The following is a 24,057-nucleotide window of genomic DNA, read 5'->3' as shown; positions in this document are numbered from 1 at the left end:
CCAGCTATTTAACATACAGGGAGATGGGGCAAATTCAGGTGGCCCTCAGCAACAACAGTTCTTTTGCTGGTGAGTCATACAGCTTGCTTAGTTTACCAATGCAACATGATGCAGAATCTGCCTAAATGTAATCTCTCAAGACAGATTCTGCAAACTATGACTGATTTCCCATAACTGAATAAATACCACACATAGCAACACAAAACTGCTTTGCTAGCTCAATCATGTTGTAACTAAGATATCCGCTGGAAAGAATATTTTATTCACGGACCGTTTATTGAGTTATTACCTTATTTTCATACAGTCTATGGTAATTACAGACACCGCTAACGGCTAACGTTAACAGCTAACGGTTAGCCCAGCTAATCTACAATAACCATGTTAATTACAAAACGTGCACACAGAAATAGTAACGTTTGTTCAATCATTGTGTTTATAGACTTAACAAACATCAGATTAGTCTACACGGTGATATAGTGACATGAAAAATGTGATTTATAGCTAAACTCTGCTGGTTTTCTACCCCAAGTATTTGTAAACAACACGGCGATTCCCTGGGGGCACTGCCGGAAGTGAAGGGCATGAGGCAACTGCACTTCCGTTAGTCGAAAAACTCTGGGCTGTGCCTCCAGAGGTAAAGGAAGAATTTTTTTTTTTTTTTTTTTTTTTTGTTACCGATGGATTTCCAGATTGGCCTAAATGTAACTCAGCCTCTATAGGTGAGAATGATGTTGAACATGAGGTGGCTTGTGGATATGACTACATAACAACATCAATGTAATGTCATGAGCATCTTGCGTTATTGTTGTGGTCTGAGAGCTTGATTGGAGACAGTGGTAGTGAACATACTTGGTGTGGAGAAGTGTTTTGTGTGGTTTGTTAAACTGACACTGAATGTAACGTTAGTCAAGTTCAGGCTGCTGTTTACCTTTACTTTCACCGGTGGTATCAGACTCCACTGGAACAAGTCTCAGCACTATATTTGATCTTATTGGCTCAAAAAGCACTGTGGATTAATTTTTAACTTTAATAAAATATCTCAAACTCAAACCCAACCATCCCAGTGATGTCACCAGCAAGCATGTTGAAAGATGGCTGCACTCTGCTGGTAAAACACAATCTAGTTTTCTAGCAAATCTAAGAGGATATCAAGTGTGACTGCAGCGTATTATCATGTCTGAGGTAAAAATCAAACAAACCACAGTCATGTTATTATTGTTTCAACTCCACTAAATAGTGGCTTTAATCATAATCTGCCCATGAGCCAAATCTTTGACGGAATGAGGATTAAGCTGATAACCTCATACAATCATGAATAGCTGCATGTCTGGGACACTGCAGTTAGTCTCAGCAAAGGGCATTTTTGAGACTAGCATGCCAAACGAATACCTTTGGGGTGTCATGGAGAAAGGGAGAGAAGAACAATCCTCATCAACACACTTTTAGAAAAAGACATTACACTGCTATTATTACTACAGTGCAAGTTTCCACAACAAGGGATTTCAATGGCCTTTCCACAAGCCCAACTGAAAACCCTGTCCCGCTTCCGGTCTCTATTCACTGCCACTAATCTGAGGACTCAGCCGGCGGCTGTTTTCACAGGGACAAAACTCCCTGATAGCTCAGACCCAGGAACCTACTGTGAGAGGCTGAAAGTCTCCCCCACAGAACAAACGTAAACTTCCTGCTCTGACATCACATCACAAACAAGCTCTATTTAGAAGCATGTCCGGTAATGTATCTTGTGTGTAAATATATCCTTGGTCATGGCAGGGGCATGGACTGCTCAGACACTGCAGAGTATTAAGTTAGCTGAGACATAAGCTGACTCTCTGAAGAAGCCAAGAATCAAAAACACTGTTCTACAATCAGCCACAGCTAAAACCAAAGATACTGTATTATAATAAGATGGCCCACCTATAATATACTCCCATTGTATGAAATGGTATACATTTCCGGTCTCCTAAGTAGGCGTTGTCCCCCGTAGCCCAATCAAAGACGATGGAGAACCGCCAATCAAAGACAAGTTTCCCCAACCTCGCTTGGTTATCGTAGATTAGCTGGGCTTACCGTTAGCCGTTAGCGGTGTCTGTAATAACTCAGTAACTCAATAAACGGTCCGTGAAAAAAATATTTTTTCCAGCGGATATCTTAGTTACAGCATGATTGAGCTAGCAAAGCAGTTTTGTGTTGCTATGTGTGGTATTTATTCAGTTTTGGGAAATCAGTGGCTGCAGCTGACAGGGACAGCTAACAGCAGCAGCAAAGGTAACATCAGGACGTCATCTGTTAGAAGCCTCCCGTTGTCGGATACGACATGAAACTACTCCAGTTAGCTCAATCATGTATCTTTGGTGAAATTGCACTGATTTCAGCACCAGAGAGGAGCTATCTGTTGCCAGATCTCGCGAGTGTGTGTTGTTGAGACACAGACAGGTCTTGAAGTAAATTTTCTCCTGATTTGTCCGTCTGAAATTTGCCATTTTGGTGTCGGAATGTTAAGATATGTGGCTTGTGATAAATGGGTCCAATATTTGCTTCCGTGACTATGGGGCGAAAGAATCGGCCATAATCTGTAATCATGTTCATTTCTCCCACTGAAGTCAATGGACTCAGGACCTGCTGTTAGTATCCTAAAGAGGCGTGGTGGTCGCGAACCCCACGTGACACTGATACAGGAAATTGACTCACAGTGGACCGTCTTGGTTTATCCACTGTCTTTGCTAAAACTTACTTTTCAAGTTACACCTTTAAAAGTACTGATGTGTGTCACAAAGTTACCACTCTGTCTCATAAGACCAAACTGACAACAGACAATTAGTCTGCCAATCAAGAATTAGTGTCTAAACTTTTATTTTTTATTCTTTTTTACTTCACTGTTCAGCCGTGTACTGGACTTTACTGGACAAATTCCCATATTTGGTAGGAACTAGTGGGCATGGGGCAGAGAGCCACAGGCTGAAGAAGTGACAAACTAGGAAGACTAGAACACTTGTTGCTCCTGGTCTCTTTTATGGGATTTGTCAAAATGATGAAAACTATAGAATGACACCAGCCAAATGCTTTAAATGGACAAACTAAGCTAATATTAAACTCTTAAAATCCAGTACAATCTGACCATACCTTAAAGGCTTGTATACTCAAATCCCAGAAATACATTTTCTGATGTACCCCTTATGGTGTCTAGCCACAGTGCAGATGCAGTTTTAGTCTGATTTGCTGAGATTTTGAGAAACCTAAAATATTACATTTACATTAACCCTTTGAACTCTGCACTGGTGTTTTTGCTTATTGTGATGTCAAATGAGTATCTTCAAATGCTTCATATCCCGAAAATCTGTACAACCTAAGCTAAAAGGTTATAATAATTATAAAATAATAATTAATAAAAGTATAAAATAATAAAAGTATTGTGTCATAAAAAGTTACAAAAATAAGACGTTTTTTTTCCATCAGATTTTACATTGATTCAAAAGATTCCTATATGTAGAAACATGAACAAATTATTTCTTAACACTCCCTAAGTTAAGTGGGGTATGTATATTATTTTGTTTTGTTTTTAGATACGCTCATTTTCATGAGCAGAGTGCAAAGGCGATGTGATGGATTCATCATTCATTCCTCTGGCGCTGCCATGCAGTTTTGAAGGATGTGTAACATAGCACAGTGATGTCATTACAAGTGTGCAACACCATGTCACGGGGACAGAAAGCGTAGCTTTCTGCTGCAAAAAGAATAAATGTTCTAGTTATTGTGTTTTTTTTTTTTAATTTTTAGCTCAATACAGGATTAGGGGTGTGCCATATTGTCTCGTTTACGATAATACTGGTATAATATTTAATATGATATGAAAAATTCAAAATCGTGATACTTGCGATATTTCAACTTGTTGACACTGATCATACTGTTAACCACAGCAACAACAAGCACGGCTGAAAGCAAAATTATTACGGACTCTGCGGTGGTTCCAAAATGAGGAGCAGCTTCAGTAGTGTGGAATAAACTGTGGCATTGATAGGCCTGAGTGTCCTGAATGTTTTTTAAACAGCCCCGGACTTCTCAGACTCTTTTCACGAGTTACCGCACAGAGGGAATTTATTCAGCACCTTTGCCGGCAGCAGCACAGTGTCTTCCCCTCTCCTCTATTGCCGTGTACATACGCGAGTTGGTATCATTTTGTCCTAAACCTCTGGAAAAGTAAATCTCATATCATAACGGCCTGTAACAGGTTACAGCGTGATAATTAGATTAGAAATGGCAGAGCATAAAGGTCCAGGTGGGGGAAAAAACAACAACAACTCAATCATTTAGGAATCTGCTAAAAGAGAAAAAAATGCCTGCTGATTTATATATATATATATATATATATATATATATATATATAGATCCCAGGATACATTTTTTGTATTTGAGAGCTATTTAAATGTGTTATTTGTGGTAGATTTTATATTGTTGTACTAAAAAATATAGTATACAGAACCTGACTCTCACTCTGAGTTACTATTCTTCACAAACTAAAAAAATTAGTGATATATATATATACACATATACACACACACACACATATATATATATATATATATATATATATATATATATATATATTACTGAATATTTAAAGGCAAAGGCTAACATGTAAAACTGTATCACTTATTTTGTTGCAATTCTATGTTCTTAAATTAATAATAATAATGATAAATTAAACTTATTTGTCATATCATCAAGAATATTGTTATCGCAAAAATACCCTGAAATACTGTGATATTATTTTAGGGCCATATTGCCCACCCCTATACAGGATGATGCAAACAATGATATCCTGAAGCCATTATGGGGAAGTTCCAGTGTGATTATGGCCAAATAATATGTTTGCATATGTTGTCATTACCTCATGTTACTTTACCTTACATGTTGCTTTCCCTTACATGTTGCTTTCCCTTACATGTTTGCCATGCATGTAAGGTAAAGTAACATGAGGTAATGACATGATGAAGGGTAAGATAGAAGCCTTAGCTTACAGCTGCATAAAAATGAATGCTCTAGCTATTGTGGTCTTTATTTTAGATTGATATATATATATACAGGATTACACAAACAGCTATCTCCCGTGGCTATTACCAGGAAACACCAGTGTAATCACAGCAAAATACCATGTTTGCATGGTATATAAGATGTACATGTACATGTAGATTATTTTTATTTTATCTTATTTTACTTTTATATTCATGTTTATATTACCTGTTCTTGTACTCTTTTATGTGTCTTATATGTGCCTTGTACTTTTTTATGTGCCTTAGCCACTGGACACGATAATTAATAAAGTATCTATCTATCTATCTATCTATCTATCTATCTATCTATCTATTTCATGGGAACACCAAGGATGGTAAGATGAGGGCAGTTGAGCTGATTTGCACGCCATTTGTTCTTATAATATGCTGGGCTAGCTGCGTTAGCTGCCTCACCTGAGTTAGCTGCACTAGCTTTGTGGTGTTGACACACTCAGGCTGTGGGCTGGGATTTATCTCTAGATCACCAGCTAGGAGTAACATTAATGACAACTCATTGTGGCTGTTGTTGTGACATAGATAACTGTATGCCAATGCTGGCTTATGACTGTGAAAGCTGCCGTTAGTTTTTGGTGTGGTTAGACGACGTTGAAACATTTCTATGCAGGAGGAGGTGTGTCGTTTATATTACCCTTTCTTGTACTCTTTTATGTGTCTTATATGTGCCTTGTACTTTTTTATGTGCCTTAGCCACTGGACACGATAATTAATAAAGTATCTATCTATCTATCTATCTATCTATAACGTAAGGTTGTGATGTGATGAAGGTAAAGACAGAAGCTTAAGCTTTCTGCTGCTGAAAGAATGATTTCTCTTGCTATTATGATTATTGTTTTAGATCCATTTTAACAGAACCATATAAACAACAATGTGGAAGGTACATTTTTTAAGTGTTTAAGGCCCCGAAATACCAAGCCAACTGTGGACAATCAGTTAAAGTTGGGCTGCTGCTGAGTGTCTACTGCCCTCACCAGTGGCGACATCACGCCACTCAACAGGGGGCCTTTGTCACAGCTGACTCTCTAAAGTCGGTTTTGTTTGTTGGGGTCCTCACAGCAACAAGCCATTTCAGAGACAATAGTATTCAGAAGGATCTAGGCTATGTTCTGCCAAAAATAAAAAAGTGCCAAAAATAAAAAAGTGCTGTAAAGTGTCCACAGCCAGCTTTGTGGATGATCATGAGTAACCTTTAACCCTGTTTATGGAGAAAGACATTTCTGTTGAGCTTTTATTGAAAGTAAACATTTTTTTGGTACTTTTAACGCCACAAACAAAATTCTTTTCACCTCCATTTTGTTGAGAAAACCTCCACAAAGAAAACCAAACCTATTTGCTTGGCCAAATACCATTATGGGTAAATGAGAAAATATCATTAGTATTGTAGTCAGTTGGGAGAACTGTTCCTTTATTATGACAAGAAATATGAAAGCCTAATGTGAAGGTTTGTTTATGACCTTGTGACTGATTATTGATGATTTATTGCAATAGCCAAAGTCAAGCTCCGCTTAGCCTTTTCTAGTAGTCAGCAAATGAATGAAATGAAGTTGTTGGCTCAGCTGCCATGGAGTTGACGTATATATGACCACTTGTTATCACATGAGCCAAGTTACATAATTGGGTCACATCATCACAACTGATCCAACAACTCTCATTTGATGCTAATGACAGTGAGATGCAGATGAGCGCTCTAGAAAAAGTTAAGTAGGTAGACCTTGAGTTAAAATGACTTAAAAAATTAAATGTTATGTCCTTGTTATTGACAGAGAGTAGGGATTCATATTACACTGTTAGTAGAAACAACCAAAGGAAAAGAGATTAGACCCATACAATTCAAGAGTTTAGCCCTAATATGATATGAATGATATCTGGGTATTTTAATTTTAAATATTCAGAAGTTCAAAAATTTTACAGGGGTCAATTCTTTGCCCTTAACTGTTTGAAATGCAACATAGCTGAGTCAAAGGGTTAGATTAATAAGCACACTGGAGTATGAGCAGCGGAACTCATTTCAGAGGAGAAGAGGCTGATATGATGTGGTAGTGTAAAACAATCTGATAGCTGCTCATCAGTCTTTTTAACGGCTAATCCAATGTTCCAGTCACTCAAAGTTCTTCAACTTATGGTGATGAAACTTCAACAAAATGGGTTCCTCAGTACACGACTACTGCGGCGTCAGTGATCACATAAACTTACAGGAGGTTAGTTTTCATGCAACACAGAAGATAAGTGGTTTACAGAACAGAAAGCCAGAGTTGGGTGAGCGAGGTTAGGAACAGGAGAGGGGGTTGGGGAAGGAAGGGGGATCTGGGAATGGCACAAAGGAAAACAAGGCATCACAGATGAAGGACGGCAAGGATAAGGAGCGCTTCCACCTTGAGGTTTTCCAGGTCTTTCTCATATTTCAGCCGTAGAGTTGTAATGTCTCCCTGCTCTTCACGTCGTCTCATCTCTTGCGTCATGACTGAGACTTGGCTCAGCAGCTCTTGAATGCGCTCCTTCAGGGTGGATGTTTGGGCCGGGGAGTGAAGCAGCTGTCTGTCCTCTTCTGTCAACTTCTTGTTTGGATTTGCAGGACTCACCATGCTTCTCAGCTCTTCCATTTCCCGATCAAACTTATCCACCAGGTTTTTCCTCTCCATCTGGTGCTTCTTTTTCAGGGTCTCCATGCAGTTTGTCAGTGAATCAATCTCTTTTACATTTTCTTCTGAACAGACACGCAGTGTCTCACTGGCCTTGGCAATTTCCTGCCTCAGCTTTTCAGCTTCCTGCTCGTAGCTGTCTTTGACCTCTTGTAGTTCCTTTCTATGCCTGGCTATCATATCATCATGCTCAATGTATTTATCTAATGAGTCTAGGGGCTGTCCTTCTATCTGAAACAACGTTTGTGGCCCTGTGGTGGTTTTCACAGAAGCCTCAGATAGTTGACTCTGAAGATATGCCAGTCTGGACTCCAGATCTCTGGTGGCTTCTCTCAATTTAGGACAATTTGGACAATCCAAACTTCCACACTCAAATTCTGTAAGTATTTGCTTTAGTTTTTTCTCATGTTGGACATTCAGCCTAGTGAACACATAAGACACCAAGGCTTCTTTAAGGGCATCAACCAGATATTCAGAGGACTCTTTCTGTTCTCGACCAAAATCAAAGCTTGTTAGAGCCAAAGACACAAGCTGCTCATCTTTGGCAAACTTCAAACTGGATGCAATCTCCCTCAAAATATTTGACTTTGCCTCCAGGGTCTCTGTCAACTCTTTAAGAATCAGAGCATTAGTTTCATTATCAAGCCATCTGTACATGGCTGCAAAATCTTGCTCTGTCACTACCTCACTCTCAGCTTTCACTTGTGGATAAATCCTCCTAATCAAGAGCATCAAGCACTTCTGTGCCATCATCTGTTCTGCCACACCTCTTTCCCAGTTGTGTTTGTTTTCATCTGCTTTGATTTTGGATGTACCCAACAGCTGGCTCCAGAACTCTCCCTCTATGACTGACCTCATGTCTGTCTGACTCACAAAGAGTGGCTCTTCTTTCCAACAACCAAATAAAGTGCTTTTTAAATCACTGAGCATATTTTCTACATTAATATCTACATTTGCTAACATTTCTAAAACCTGTTTAATTGCCTCAGACTCCATCTCTATCTCTTCTACTACTTGCTTTATAAGTCCTTTATCATCAACCTGTGTCTCTCCTGTTTTAACATACTTGCCATCTGTCTTTTTACCTCTACCTGTCTTCATTTCTAACTTCTCTTGTAGCATTCTTATTTCGCTTTCTACTTCTTTTAGCTTCTCTCTACTGACTCTCTCAGATTCCTGGTTTAGTGTGATTAGTTGACTGTTCCTGGCTTCAAGTTCCAAATGGCACTGCTCTGTAGACCTAAGGTTTGCATCTGTCTCAAATAACTTGGATTGTGAGGTTTCCAGTAACTCTTTATGCTGCTCTTTGTCCAGGTGCAACTTCTTGTCCTCATAGTCTGTGTGAAAGCCCAGACCTTTCAGTATGGCTTCTTTCAACTGCAGCTTCTTCTCTGTGTCTTTAAGAGTGACACCAAGCTCCTCTAGTGTAACCAGAGCTTCATGAAGCCTCAAGGATTTCTCATTCAGCTCCCTCTCATAATACTCCCTGTCTATAGCATTTGCCTGGTTTTCAGCAAGTTCAGCCTTCACTCTTTTCAGTTCTTCCATGAGCACATGATGCTGTTTGCCTCCCTGCTGGCCAATCAGCTCTGCTTTCAGTCTGTCTATCTCTCTGTCAGCCTCAGTCAGCTGGTTCACTATCTCCTGACAACGCTGTTTCAATGCCCCATTTTCACTAGTTAATAGTTCAACCCTCTGAGAGAGCATTCCAATCGAAATCTCCTTTGTCTCAGAATGGTTTTCAATTTCTGAGAGGGGGCCGTAGGGGCTTTTTAGGCCTTCAAACCTTTGTTTCTGAACCTTCCCCACGAAATCCTCCATGGTTAGAAGACGGGTCTCATACTCAAGGATGCTCTCTCCTGCTCTTGCTAAACTCTTTTTTAATGTTTCATTTTCTATTTCCTGCTGGTACTTCCAGGTCTCCAAGAGTTTCTGAAGTTGACGTTTCTCTACTGTCTCTTGATTGCAACTATAGAATCTTAACAATTTTGACAGCTCCTTAAGAGACAGAGGTTTATCAGTTATTAAGTCCTCTAGTTCTTGAATTGCCTCTGTGCTGTCCTGGAGCAAGAAGCTAACTGTTTTTTGGACAGGTTCAGGGGGAGGGACTTCCAGAATGGATGGTTTGGGGGTGTCAGAGAAGTAAGGTTGCTTGATGGGGAGGTGAGAAAGGGAGAGGCCAAGCTGTGCCTGCATATTGCGCTTTTTCAGCTCTTGCAGCTTCAGGAGCTCTTTGGTCTCCAGGTACTTCTTTGTTAAACTTTGTGCTTGAGAACTAACCAGTTCGGGCCTCTTCATCTGGGGCATCACATCAGCCTCCAGACCCATAGGGTGCTCCAGCTTGGAAAAGGGGACCAGACATTTGGTTAACATACAGCAGGGGACACACAAAGCTTCCTAGTCATTTTTGTTACCAATTATTTCCCCCATTTAAAAAGTGACATTATAGTAAGATTTTCCACATGATAATCCCAAATTATTTAAATGAACAAACAAATTTCAAAACAGATTAAAAATGCCCTTAAGTTTTAATGATGTAAAATGAAAGCAAAGGAAAGAGATTAAATTGCCAGGGTTAGTTAATCCCAACAGGGCATGCACATTAAAGGGTTAAAAGCTACTTCATGTAGTAAGTACTGCAATATTAGTTTCAGCTAGATGGTTTACTGGAAGGCATACCAGGTGTTACAAACACATTTCTAAGGTGTTCAGGTCCAAGCGCATGTCTTGCACCAACGCAATTTATTTCTGAGAGGAGATAGTGAACAGTATGACCTAACTAAGATCTAATGTTCAAATATATTTCCAAACTTCGTAATTCTCTGCAAGTCACGTGCGTTCTGGTTCTAAACAAAAACTTTACATACAGTATAATCTAAAACTGACACCACTGCCTTACTTTAACTTAACCATTACCAAACTGAACCACCTAGATTTAATCATTCAGCCTCACAACCACAAATCCATCCAGACATCCACACACAAGCACAGACATTTCTCCAACAGCACACATTTATGCCATTACATGGCTAGGTACAATATCTTTTAACACAACAACAAATGGATGGTCTGTATAGCAGTTAATAGAAGATGAGAATCTGACAATCATGCAAATAATCAGGAAACAAGCCAAGAGGTTATTATTCATACATGTTGAGCCAGACATTGTTGCAAGTAGAGCTATTACAGTATGCCAGTGACAATGGAGGATAGTATCACTCTAAATTTAAATTAAGAAATAAATAAAGTGATCAACTATTAGTACTACAAACAATCAGGCTATAATTAAATATTACTCAGAATATGTAACCATCGGTCATTTAAAAATGTATTTAATGGATACTGGCCTGTAAAACAAAATACTTTTTGTTCTCTTCATAATATTTTTCCATCCATACCCTATTCGCACTTTTCAATTTCAATGTTCATATTTTGAACTGTATGGTTGTCACATGACTAAGGAGATGACAATAAATGTGTTTCCATCCACCTTTTTGGTTGCACATTTTCAATTTGGGCATAAAAACAAAGTACAAAGTGGAAACCCGAATTTATTTATCTATTTAATTTTTTAAGTTGAAACATTATAAAACGTTCTTGCAGGATTTCTCACAAATTCTTTCATTTGTGGCGGCCCACTAAGATTAAAACATCTGCCACCACAAATAGATTTTTCTATTTTTTTTAACTGGGCTGTTCATTAGGAGCGCTGTTGGAATATATTAACCATTCAGTTATTTATAGCACCACACTGTCGAGATGCAGAGCGCACTCAGGGCAGAGACGGAGACGTAAAGTTTGCATTCACTTGTAGCAGATCCTCCTCTCATCCATCGATCTGATCAGCTCTGACTGAATCGACCCTGCGAGTCACAGACTGCTACTGAGAAAAAAAAGAACTCATGGAGAGATCCATCTGTTCTGCATTCATGGACCCACAAAAAAACTCAAAATTTAGAGACAGGATGCCACACATACACTCTCATTCTGTGGGAGACACTGCCTTGCACATGGCTAGGGTGGAAAAGTTGGGGTATCAATAAAAACAAAATGTCACTGAGTGCAATGGAAACAGTTTTCCTAGCAGTTGAGTTATAAATAACAGATTTTTCTCTTTTTCATTTAGAGTGAAATAATCCTCAGAAAGTCACCTCAGCAGCCACAAAACTTGGTTTCCTTGGTCCAAAATCAACACAATACTGAAGTAATTGCTAGCATGAGTTCAGATACAGTACAGACCTATAACAAAGAGACAGGAGATTAACTAGTAGAAGCCAATGTAGTGGTAAGATTTCAATGGGTTTTTTTTTTACATGCAATGAACTCATGCAAAGGCACATATCTGTAGCCATTTTGTTGCTTCAGTGTCAGTTTTTTTTAGGTTTTCTTATACAAAATACAACATGCAAAGAATGTTACAAAATGGAGGAGAAACACTGCTCAGTTGAGAATATACATATACATATAATCTGCAACAGGATTTCCTACCACAGCAGAGTAACATACAGCTCAATGCAGCTGCACACTGAACTCACCGGAGAGATGTAACCTGTGCGGACATCATGCTCTCTTTCCAGAGCCGTTCTCAGCTGGAGCTCCAGCTCCTGCTTGTGCTTGTTCGAGTCAAGAAGCTGCTTGTGACAGCTCTCCAGCTGTGCCTTCAGGTCCTCAATCTGAAGGAGCAGCAGGGACAATGATTTATGTTAAGTCACTGGTAGGTTTCAGGCCTGAACAATTCAAAGTTTTAATATAAAATCAGGATTTGAAAGAGTGTACTGTTGACATAGCAGGAGCTGGGGTTTTAATTAGGTTATGACTCACACAACTGACTTCACAACCTGTAGCAAGTCGAAGTTGAAATTTATGATGACCTTCAGCGAGACATGTACACAGCTCGTTAATTAGTGATGATTCTGTGAGAAAACTATAAACGCAAAAATCTTGGCTGTTTCCTAGTTAAGATGCTCTCTGCTGCCTGCTGTATGTGCAGTTTGCCAAACAGTTTTTTTTGGACACAAAAACACCATCATTTTTGATGTTTGAAAAAATAAGGAATAAACTCAGTTTCATTAATTATTTATTTTTGTTGCCATTCTACATAGTAGGAAACAACATGACCAGTTACCCAGCTTAAGAAAACTGGAGCCAACCTAATGTGCTGCCGTGATAACGGAAACATAATGGAAATATAGCCAGAGGCTCCCACAGGTGGTCATGGGGGTTTTTGTTTTCATGATCCTGATTAAAATTTATCTAGAGCATTCATTCTTTTTGCAACAGAAAGGGAAGACTTCCATCTTTCATGCCATCAAGTTGTCTGCAAATAATGACATCAATGTATTGACTTAAATAAGCTTTTAGCTTTTAGGTTGTACAGATTTTAGGAATATGTAGGTTCTGGGGAAATACTTCTACTGCAGATGATACTATCAAACACCTTTGCACTCTGCTCATAAAAATAAGCATATCTCAAAACAAAAAAATGTACAAAGTTCAAATAACTTATGGAGAGTGAATAAATATTTTGATCATGTTTCTACATTTAGAAATCTTTTGCATCAATATGTCTTGTGCGTTTATTACTTCAACTTCTATTATTCTATTATTATGTCCAATTTATGTATTCTTCTTTAATTTTATGACATAACTTGAATATATTATCAATTATTGTGGTTTAGTGACTTACATAATCTTTTAGCTTATGTTGTACAAATTTTAGGGATATGAAGCATTTGAAACTAGAAATGACATCACAATAAGCAAAAATACCGATGTAGACTGTTTCTATGGCAGAGTTCAAAGGGCTAAATGATAATGTTTCGCAAGGTGCTATGCGCACACTCACTAAATCTAATATTGGCTGAACAGACATAGACATACCCCTTGCTTGTAGTTCTCCAATAGCTGCTCCAGCTCCACAGTCTCTCTGGATGGCACTGTGGAGGCCAGAGGCACCCTCCTCTCCTCTCGTATGGGTGTCTTCTCCACTTGTTGCCAGTGTTGTTCAATCACCTCCTCCACCCTCTGTTGCCTTTCCAATGATGAGGGAATTAGTGAATCCATCTCTCTAACTCCCTCTCCACTGTCATAGCCTGTTCTCCCTCCTTCTTTAATGAATGTTTGCTCTGCCGATGAGCTGGTGACAGACTCATACCTCTTCCGCCTCTCCTCTCTTCTCTGACTGCGCTCCAACTCTCCCAGGTCTGCCTGGAGGCTCTCGGCCTCTTGTGCCCGCTGCTGAGCCAGAGCCTGAGCAATGGGTCTGAACTCTGCCCAGTCGAAGGTCTTAGAGCGACCTTCTCTTCTGCGTTCACGGGCCCGGCTCTTTGTGACACCCACAGTGGATTCTCGCTCCACAGATGAGGCCTCAGAGGAGGGAGAGTCCTGGGTGACATCTGGCCTAACCAGACCCTCCATTGGAGAAAAAGAGCCTTGATCCTCAGTTGAGCTGAAAGGCAGTGAAAAAGGTAGGCTCATTGTCCATGCCTGAGGAGATGCTCCCGAGATCACATACACCTAACAGCCAATGTCCACTGTGCTACAGCTGCTGAAGACAATCTGTTGCCATTCTGGCCTTTGGCTCATGTCCACTGAGGCTTTTACTTGTGTAAACTCATCTCTCTAAAGCATGAATTTTACTTTGAATATAAATAACACCTCTTAATGACAATTTATTTACAATTTGTATTTTTTGTATTTAAGGATGCCTTCATGGGGCGCCGGTGGCTTAGTGGTAGAGCTGGCGCCCTATGTACAAGGCCGGGTTCGACTCCAGCCTGTGGCCCTTTGCTGCAGGTCACTCCCTCTCTCTCTCTCTCTCCGCCCCTTCACGCTTGTCTGTCCTATACATTAAAGGCTAAAAAGCCCCAAATAATATCTTTAAAAAAAGGATGCCTTCATTAGTTATTGATTTTATCTTTGTACGTCACTTCTCCTCCAAAGTCATAATTTCCTGAAATCTGGTGCATTTTGGGGTGCCCAGCTATTAGGCTCGTTCAAGATGAGCCAGGCCTGCCCAGATTCAATCACTGGTGATCGGCGCACAATGCATGCCAGTTAGTTTTGTGTCCGACTTCACCCCGACTTGCTCTGACGTATTACAAAAGTGGACGCCGATAAAATCCCGAGAGCAAGGCGGCCGCAGTTTTTAGAGCCAAGCGCTGCAGTTGCTCTCCACGACTGCACCACCTGGCTCTCACCTGATCTAACAGCTGATTGGTTTAGATGTCGACTCAAGATGACAAGATGACGTTTAATTTCAGATATTTAAATTTAATTTGTCTGATTTGAAGGTTTATTCTACAGAAAACATGTTGTGTGACTGATGGTGAAGTTTAGTTGTCACAGACTGAACATATTCATCATAAACTATACAGAGTCTATTGTGTATTAACATTAAATTCAATACATTCACACAGAGCCAACATCCTGCGCCGGTATTGTCAACGGTGACTGCAGCTCCCGGTAAACGCGTTACACGCTTTATTGGACACACAGTGGCTTTATGACTGGGGTCTAATTCATGCTGTGATAGGACTTTTTTACTGCTGGTTGCATACATCAATTTACGTGAGCACAACGTGCAGAAACACGCACCTGGTTCCCTTAATTTTTTGCACAAGCTCCCAAAGGGCTTTCCGTCTATGCCTATCTCTTCTACCCACGCCCAACGCAATTTATTTTTGAGTCTATTGTCGACTATCTGGATGTTTTCCCCGGGTTTCATTAACTTACTTTCCATCTTGATGAGAGTGTCTATGGCATTCCCTCCACTAGATTTTGAAGTTGGCTCTGAACCAAGTTTGTTCCTCCCTCCCAAGACCCGCCCCCGCTCTACTTCTGATTGGCTATTAGCCTAACTTTGGTCTGGTTGGGAGTGAAAGCCATAGGTTGAGAGGGAGAGGTCTCCGTTTAAAGCGCTTCTACCAGAGCCCATCTACTGTCTGCGACGCACGCATGAATCCCGAATCAACATTTTTTTCCCCTCGCCGATAGTCACATGCTGGACATCCGGCACGGTGCCGGATTCCCATCACCCCTGTGTGAAACCACATGAAACTGCTGCATACACAGGACATCCCCTGGTAATCATCTTTCCGGTTAATTTAGAGGCTGAATTATTTCTCAATATGGTTGAAAAATGTGTGCAGTAGTGACATGCTTGTACTAACCTTGCCACATCAGGGGCAGTTGAGGGTCTGACGTTCTTTATGACTGCCTGGATCCAGTTCCTACGTATACCTGCTGTCATGGCCGACAGAGTGTGCACTCCTTCCTGGGTCTAAACATTTAAAAGAACCATGAGAGATACACTGTGACCTACAAACAATACAAACACCTGCATGTAATGTGGATACAACAGCTCTTGAAGTCCTGTTTTTGTTGTGACTAAAGCCCAGTTGAGACCAAAATACACAACGAGACGAGTTGAAACTTGCAATGCGCTGTTCTGCAATGTTGTAAAAACCTGCCAGTTCACACCAATGAAACTAGATGAGATGGTGTATCACATCTATGCAACAACTCTGTACTTCAGTTCCGATTTCCAGCTTTTCAGGCTTATTTTGTGGCTGAATATAATTTGTAGCTTCTTAAAACATGAATGAGGACAGTGATAGTGAGATACTGGCTACAGTTGAATTTGTAGTAGTGATAAAACGGTGAAAAACAGAAACAAAACAGGACTGATGGACTGTATTCATAATAAATACGCCACAATAGTATAAATATTCAGTGCCGATTAATCACTTAATGACAATTGTGTGTGAGAGGGCATAAACACATACAGCGAGCAGCAGCAGCAGTGACTCACTGTCCGACACCGGCACACTGTGAAGACAGAAACAGAGGACTTGGCAGGGACGGATCACCTGCCACAGCAAGCGAACATTCCATCTGCGGTCATTTTGACTTGACCAGCCAATTTCACTACAAGCCAACTGGCTGTTCAAACAGGTGATGTGCTTTACGTTATAAAACCAGCCGCCAGCGATTTGACCAGTTGAGTTGTAGGTGACACCATCAGCTGGTTTGATTCTAGCTCAGACTGGCCAGTTCATACCCCTGTGACTTTTCTCTGCAACGTTTTAAAATGGTTTTATCTCATTGCGAATCATTGGTCTAAACTGGGCTTCAGATCTTTAACTTAAATGTGAAAATGGGAGCAAAAAAACTGTAGACTGCCCAACTATTTTACTGAATCACAGTGCAATGTATAAAGGCTTTTACATTATTTAAAAGGTAAGCCAAAAACAACACCTTTCCTATGCTAATATAAATGCCTGATATGAAGGTTCATAGTAAAAACATTTGTCCTATGAGAAGACCTCTTACATGTATTTGGAAACCATAGTTGCGTTGAGCCTGGTATTCAGTTACATTGTAGCAGGTGGACAGGTCAATCTCACCATCCAGGTCAGAGGCCTGAGGTAACACAAAGATGAGACAAAGAAAAAACATGAAATGAAAAAAAAAAAACAAAACAAAACAATATGTATTAACATCAAACGAATAACCTTACCTCCTCTGCAATGGAGTCCCTGTAGTATCTCAGGCTGTGATCCGTCAAAACAAACCAGTATTTCTTCCACTACAACATGGACAGGACAGAAAGACAGAGTTCTGTAATGCAGCCACTCACATCCAGAGCATGTTAAGGTAATAAGATATAAAGAAGAAATAGTCACATATTGAACGTGTAGTCAATAAAACCTGCTCTACATTGGCACAGAGTTTGCCTCTAGATATATATCATATAAAGATGTGTTTTGAAGCCTCAGGCTCCACCCTTGTCTTTTAAGTCCATTGAAGATACAACAACAAAGTGTGACCATAGCTCTGTAAAGGCCATAGAATGCTACAGTCAGTGCTTTAGTAGGACGTTCAGATACCGTTTGAACTGGGCTTTGACTCCCTTTTTATTGACTATGTTGCTCTTTTTCATAGGCAAACCCTCAGTGTGAAGCTGCATTGCTTTTTTTCTTTTTTTTCTTTTCTTGGTATACTTCAAAAGACACACAACAGAAAAATGATGACAAAAATCACAAAAAACAAACAAAAAAAAGAGCACAGCAAAGACAAAAAACAAACAAAACAAACAAACAAACAAGAATAACCAGAATAAACATATATCTGGACAATCCCAAAATAAACATAACAAGATTGTTTAATTTACATTTATCGCAAATTGGAGACACAGAAGGATAAAATTTTTGTATCATGACCTTAGAGTAGTGAAACTGATGTATGACTTTGAACTGAATTAACCTGTATCTGCTGTTTATTGAACATCTATGAATATATGAAAGTGCAGTCGTCCATACCTTGTCAGGCAGAACATCACTCATTTCTCTTTTCCAGGCCCTCAGGGCATTGCCTTTTTTCTTTACATAAATGCCAATAATCTATATATTTGTTGCTCTTTGTCAATATGTCTGAATGATTTGAAGATGGATACGTTTTTTTTTTAAAGTTGGTTTTACTCTGGATTTTTTTTTTACTCAAATGGATTTTCTTAAAAAAAAAAAAAACAGAAATAAAAAATAATTATATATTCTATTGTATTTAGCACACGGTTAACAAAGTACCTGGCCTTGCTCATCCAGCTTCACCATCCAACCTTTCTTGAAGTTCAGTAAATCTGGCTGGAAGAGAAAAAAGACCAAAGAAAAGATAATGAGAAAGCATAGATCTGAAATAATACAGAAAATTAAAACCTTAGGTGTCAAACTGTTTAACATGCAGAGATGATCTCTGAAGCAATCAAATACAAATATAACCATGTCATTTTTCTTTTTAAAAGTGTTGCAGTACATTACCACCACTTACCTTAACATGTAACAAAATAAAGCAGACAATAAATTCATCCAACAAGTAGCCAGATTAAAAATAACACTGGCAATGATAAACATTCAAGTACGCAATTGGGTAACACTTTATATTAAGGTACTATAATAAGCGTTAATTAATGTTTAATAAGCACCAATTAACAGTTAAGGAGCACTTATAAGACAGAATAAGATGTTTGTTACCATTAATAAGACTATATAAGTGTTAATTATACCATAATTAACAGAGTTATTATTGCATATAGAAGCATTATAAGCATTTAATAGAAACTTGATAACAGTTTATAAAGCTATCATAAATATTAATAAGATGTCTATTTACATTAATTATGTAACTCTACCCCTGTAAGACCCTATCATATTAAATTAATAAGGTGTTAATAATAATAATAACAATAATAATAATAATAAATCAATTTTATATAGCGCCTTTCAAGAAACCCAAGGTCGCTTCACAATTGCAAACAACCACAAAATCACACAGACAACCACAAAATCACATGACATGAACAAACAGAAAACACAACTAGCTGGCGAAAGCCAGCAGGAAAAGGTGCCTCTTTAGCTGAGATTTAAAAGAGTCCAGAGTTGGTGCCTGGTGAATCTCCAGCGGAAGCAAGTTCCAGAGGGTGGGTGCTGCCACACTGAAGGCCCTGCTCCCAAAGGTTTGCCTTCTAGTACGAGGAACTGAAAGGAGGCCCAAGTCCGCAGATCGCAGGTTCCGGGACGGGTGGTGAACATGAAGGAGGTCTGTTAAATACTGAGGGGCAAGGGTGTGCAGAGATTTGTAGGTGAGCAGGAGAAGTTTGAAGGTGATCCAGAACTTAACAGGAAGCCAGTGCAGTTGTTTGAGAGTGGGGGTGATGTGCTGCCAAGGTTTAGTGCGGGTGAGAACCCTGGCAGCTGAGTTTTGAACATGTTGGAGTCTGCCAAAAGTTTTATTGGTGACCCCGTACAGAACGGCATTACAATAATCCAGACGTGAGGTGATGAATACGTGTATTAGAGTCTCAGCAACAGAGTCGGGGAATGAAGGTCGGAGTCTGGAGATGTTCCTGAGGTGGAAAAAAGCTGATTTGGTGACGGATTTGATGTGTGTGTCGTAAGAAAGAGTGGAGTCCAAGGAGACACCCAGGTTGCGAACCTCAGAGGACAGCGAGATTGAGGAGCCATCAACAGTGAGGACAAGATTTCCAGCCCCACGGAGCAGAGTCTTGGGAGCAACAACAAGGAGTTCAGTTTTCTGGCTGTTGAATTTCAGCAGGTTGGTGGTCATCCAGATTTTTATTTCATGAAGGCAATCGATGAGGGACTGCGGAGGGAACTGGGTGGAAGGTGATGTGCTGAGATAGAGCTGAGTATCGTCAGCATAGCAATGGAAATCCAACCCATGGCGGCGGATGATCTGGCCAAGCGGGAGCATGTATATGGTGAAAAGGAGGGGGCCAAGGACGGAACCTTGTGGCACACCATGGTTAACTGGAGCAGGGTGAGAGCTGGATCCATTGAAGGTGACGAACTGTTTCCTGTTGGATAGGTAGGAATAAAACCAGGACAGAGCAGAACCGGTGAGACCAAGGTGGGTAGAAAGGCGGTTGAGAAGGATGGAGTGGGAAACAGTATCGAAAGCTGCGGTCAGGTCCAGCAGAACCAGGATACTGATGCAACCAGAGTCAGCAGCCATCAAGAGGTCATTTGTGATCTTAACCAGGGTGGTCTCTGTGCTGTGGTGAACCCTGTAGGCAGACTGAAAGGTTTCTTAGATGTCATTGTTGGACAGGTGATGATGGAGCTGGGCAGCAACTGCTTTCTCAAGGATCTTGCTGATAAAAGGGAGGTTGGAGATCGGCCGATAGTTGCTGAGGTCAACAGGGTCCAAACCCACCTTTTTAAGGATGGGAGTGACAGAGGCGGTTTTAAGACTGATTGGAACAGAACCAGATTGAAGGGATGCATTGACAATGTCCACAATGCATGAGCAGACAGAAGGTAGGCAGGCCTTGACCAGAGCAGTGGGCATGGGGTCAAGGGAGCAGGTGGAGGCCTTGGCTTTGGTAACTAGCTCAGTGATCAGAGTAGCGTCAACTGGGGTGAAAGAAGAAAGGGAGGGACATGTGGCACAGAGAGCAGCCTCTTGTGACAAAGACACCAGAGGGGAGGAGGGTGGAGCTAGAAGCTACTGGTGGATAGAGTCAACCTTGGCCTGAAAAAAATCATGAAACTTGGAGCAGAGATCAGAGCCAGCAGAGGGGTGGAGGGCAGTGCGGGGGGAGAGTAGTCTGTTGATGGTAGAGAACAATGCTCTGGGATGGTTTTGTTGAGACCCGATCAGAGTGGAATAATAACGGGTCCTGGCCAGGGAGAGAGCTTCCTTGTATGAGTTCACATGTTCCTTAAAAGCCAGCTGGTGGACAGTGAGGCCAGTTCTTTTGTAAAGCCTCTCCAGTCTCCGACCAGTGGCTTTCATGGAGCGGAGCTCTACAGTAAACCAGGGGGCAGGTCGGGTGAATGACACAGTCCGGGTTTTGAGGGGGGCAAGAGACTCCAGGCTGAGGGATAAAGCAGTGTTGTAGTAGGCGACCCTGTCATCAGGTGAGGAGAGGAGGAATCCGTAGTCCAGTGGTTAACTATCAGGCCAGACAAAGCCTGTGTGCTCACAGTCTTAATATTCCTGAACGTGATGGTACGTGTAGGGCACTGCCTGGGCAGGGAGGCAGGAACATTGAAGATGATGGCACAGTGGTCAGAAACAGCCAGATCCAGGCACTGTAGGTTGGTGAGGGGGAAGCCAGTGGAACAAACCAGGTCTAATGTATGGCCTTTACTGTGGGTGGGACCTTGTACGTGCTGCACAAAGTTGAAACAATCCAGCAGCGACAGAAACTCAGATGAGAATGTGCAGCCACTGGTGTCAACGTGGATGTTAAAGTCCCCAAGCAGAAGTGTTGATGGAGACATAGCACAGACAGGAGTGAGGAGCTCAGACAATTCAGACAGAAAAGCAGCAAGAGCCTTGGGAGGGCGGTATATGAGGACACACTGAAGCTGAGAACTCCCAGCCAACGTGAAAACGACACACTCAAATGTGGTGGCAGTAGGTGTAGTGACCTCCTTAATCGGGATGTTGTCACGGTGGATAACAGCCAGCCCCCCTCCACCACCTTCAGAACGGGGCTTCTGTAAGTAGACATAGCCCGGTGGAGTGGCTTGATTTAATGCAAAAAAGTCCAGCTTTTTCTGCCAAGTCTCTGTCAAGCAGATGATATCAATATTATGTTCCAAAATGATGTCATGAATGAGTAGAGGTTTATTGTTAAGAGAGCGCACATTAAGCATCATAAGTGTCAGAGCACTGTCCAAAGCTGATGCAGGGTGGATGGGAGTGACACTGTCAACACAGAGCAGTGGGCGGAGCTGTCTAGTGCGCACATGGTGTTTGTTGTGATGACGCCACACAGTTCCCGGACGCCTCACAGACAGTATGGAGGAAATGGGTGAACCGAAGTAAATAAACTTACGTCGAGAGCCGCGGTGAATATACCGGGGGCGACGCAGGAGTCCCAGAGATTTAATAACAGAGATAGAGTCCGGTGTGAAGTCTGTGGCGAAGCAGCAGAGCTCTGCAGAGGTGTATTGGATCCTTTCCATAGTCCACGGAGGGCAGCAGCTACAGGTGGCTAACGCTACTGCTGTATGGAAAACAGCCCAAGTAGTCCAAATTACACGGGGATCACACCAATCCCAGTGGTCTGGATCACCCAGGTGCCATGGCAGACACCGCAGCTCTGCTAGAGATCCAGCAGCCAGCACAAGGGCTAAGATAGCCACCGCCGCGGCTAGCTGGATTACAGCAGTCGGTGGAGGAGCAGATCGGTAACGCATAGCAGCCACAGCAGATCAGCAAACAGGTCAGTACACAAACAGTTCACACAGTAGCAACCTACTAATGCAGAATGATGGTTGATAAAGGCGCAAAAACACACAATTAAGATTAAGATTCGGATTCGGATTGAGAAGCGGCGACATACACGCCAGCATCCTCCCAAACCGGAGGCGGAAGGTGTTATTAATAGTTAATAATGATCCTTTGCAGCTACTGGATCTAAAGTGGGAACAGTGTCGTATAAATGTTAATAAATTATTAATATGCTCTTATTAACAGCTCATAATGCATCTTTGCAGCTACCGGATCTAAAGTGAGAACAGTGTCGTATAAAGATTAACAAAATTATTAATATGCTCTCAGGGCTCAAAACGAACGGTGTCCCGATGTCCCAGGGACTATAAAAATTGCTACTGGGACACAAAGATGATGTGTCTGTGACAATTCTGGGACAGCAAAAAAAAAAAAAAAGTCAAATATTGAAATGGGTGTTATTTACAGATTATTACGTATGGGTATCTGAAAGTCACTTTTGTCGTTGAACTTTTGTTTGAATAATTTCAATAAAAACTTATGAACAGCAAAAATACAGTGGCTTTTGCTGCACCTAATCTAGGTCCTTCTTGGGTCCACCCTCTCCCTCTCTCCGCTGTTGCCTGTAGTAATTTCTCTATTGATGCAGCCCATAACGCATCTAATCGGCTATTTGAAGTGTCACCTCTTGAGAACAAAGCAAGTCAATTCTGTTTTGAAATTCGTGTTATTTGCAAAGTCATCACATCTAGACATAATTTTGACGTTACTTTTAATCATTTAAACAGAAAGTTAAGAACTAGTAAAGCACAGAACCTAGCAATGCTGAGATGGCAGAAAAAAAACTGATGCAAGCTCCTCCAGTGCCACTCCAGTTGGAGTAGGATGCGACACTTGGCTTCGGGACTCTGAAGACGATGTTTCATCTGTTTCTGCCCCTGTGGTAAGTTAGTTTGTTTAAGTAGGCTACAGAGACAGAGTGCAACACGTCATAATCTGAAAGCCACGCCCCCTGCTTTCCCCTCACACTTTCCCCCTCCGTTTCCAGCCTGTTGAGTTTTCCCTAAGTCCAAATGCTGAAAAGTTGCTGTGTGGTGGGCTGCACAGCCAATAAGGCCAAAAACCCAGAGCTTAGCTTTTATCAGCTGCCGAGCAGAAAAACAGAACCTTGTAGAAGATAAAGTGGATACAGGCAATAAGACGTGAGGCTTCCACAGGGAAGAAATTGTGGGATCCTGACACTCGGTATGCCTATGTGTGCAGCAAACACTTAGTCAGACCCTCCAAATGTATTTTTTAGAGTAACAGTTAACTGTATTTATGTATGTTAAGCTAAAGCATTGACAGTATGAATGCAACATCTGTTATAATTGTGCCCAGCGCTCCGCAATTTAAGCAGTCCATTCCAGCGGTCCGCTCTAGCACTTCTATCAATCTACCAGCATGTAGAGGCATGTCTCAAAACAACAACGTGTGGCGGTAGTAGGAGCAGGCTGGCGGCTGAGCATGCCGAAATGCTCATCTTAAAAAAGAATCTCCACATCACGCTCGGACTGCAGTAAGGGGAGAATGTGGAGATAGGGGAG

The 24,057-nt window shown here is 41.1% G+C and overlaps 1 protein-coding gene across 3 annotated transcripts in view; it reads right to left on the bottom strand.

The window, feature by feature from the left end:
* The window catches only part of mpripb (myosin phosphatase Rho interacting protein b), a 163,964-nt gene that overhangs the window by 27,657 nt on the left and 112,250 nt on the right, over positions 1–24,057 (bottom strand). Inside the window, exons 10-16 of one of the 3 annotated variants that reach the window (XM_033611704.2) lie at positions 18,295–18,351; positions 17,229–17,297; positions 17,042–17,131; positions 15,880–15,989; positions 13,589–14,156; positions 12,244–12,381; positions 7,442–10,048 (exon numbers count right to left, since the gene is read on the bottom strand). In XM_033611704.2, coding sequence (XP_033467595.1) covers positions 7,442–10,048; positions 12,244–12,381; positions 13,589–14,156; positions 15,880–15,989; positions 17,042–17,131; positions 17,229–17,297; positions 18,295–18,351 — 3,639 coding nt within the window. The remainder of the gene's footprint in view (positions 1–7,441; positions 10,049–12,243; positions 12,382–13,588; positions 14,157–15,879; positions 15,990–17,041; positions 17,132–17,228; positions 17,298–18,294; positions 18,352–24,057) is intronic. The other 2 variants (XM_033611705.2, XM_033611706.2) reach the window with 2 other exon arrangements.

This window comes from Epinephelus lanceolatus, chromosome 21 (genome assembly GCF_041903045.1).
Source record: "Epinephelus lanceolatus isolate andai-2023 chromosome 21, ASM4190304v1, whole genome shotgun sequence".
In the NCBI taxonomy this organism is placed as follows: Eukaryota; Metazoa; Chordata; class Actinopteri; order Perciformes; family Serranidae; genus Epinephelus; species Epinephelus lanceolatus.
This window is presented reverse-complemented; position numbering and strand designations above follow the sequence as displayed.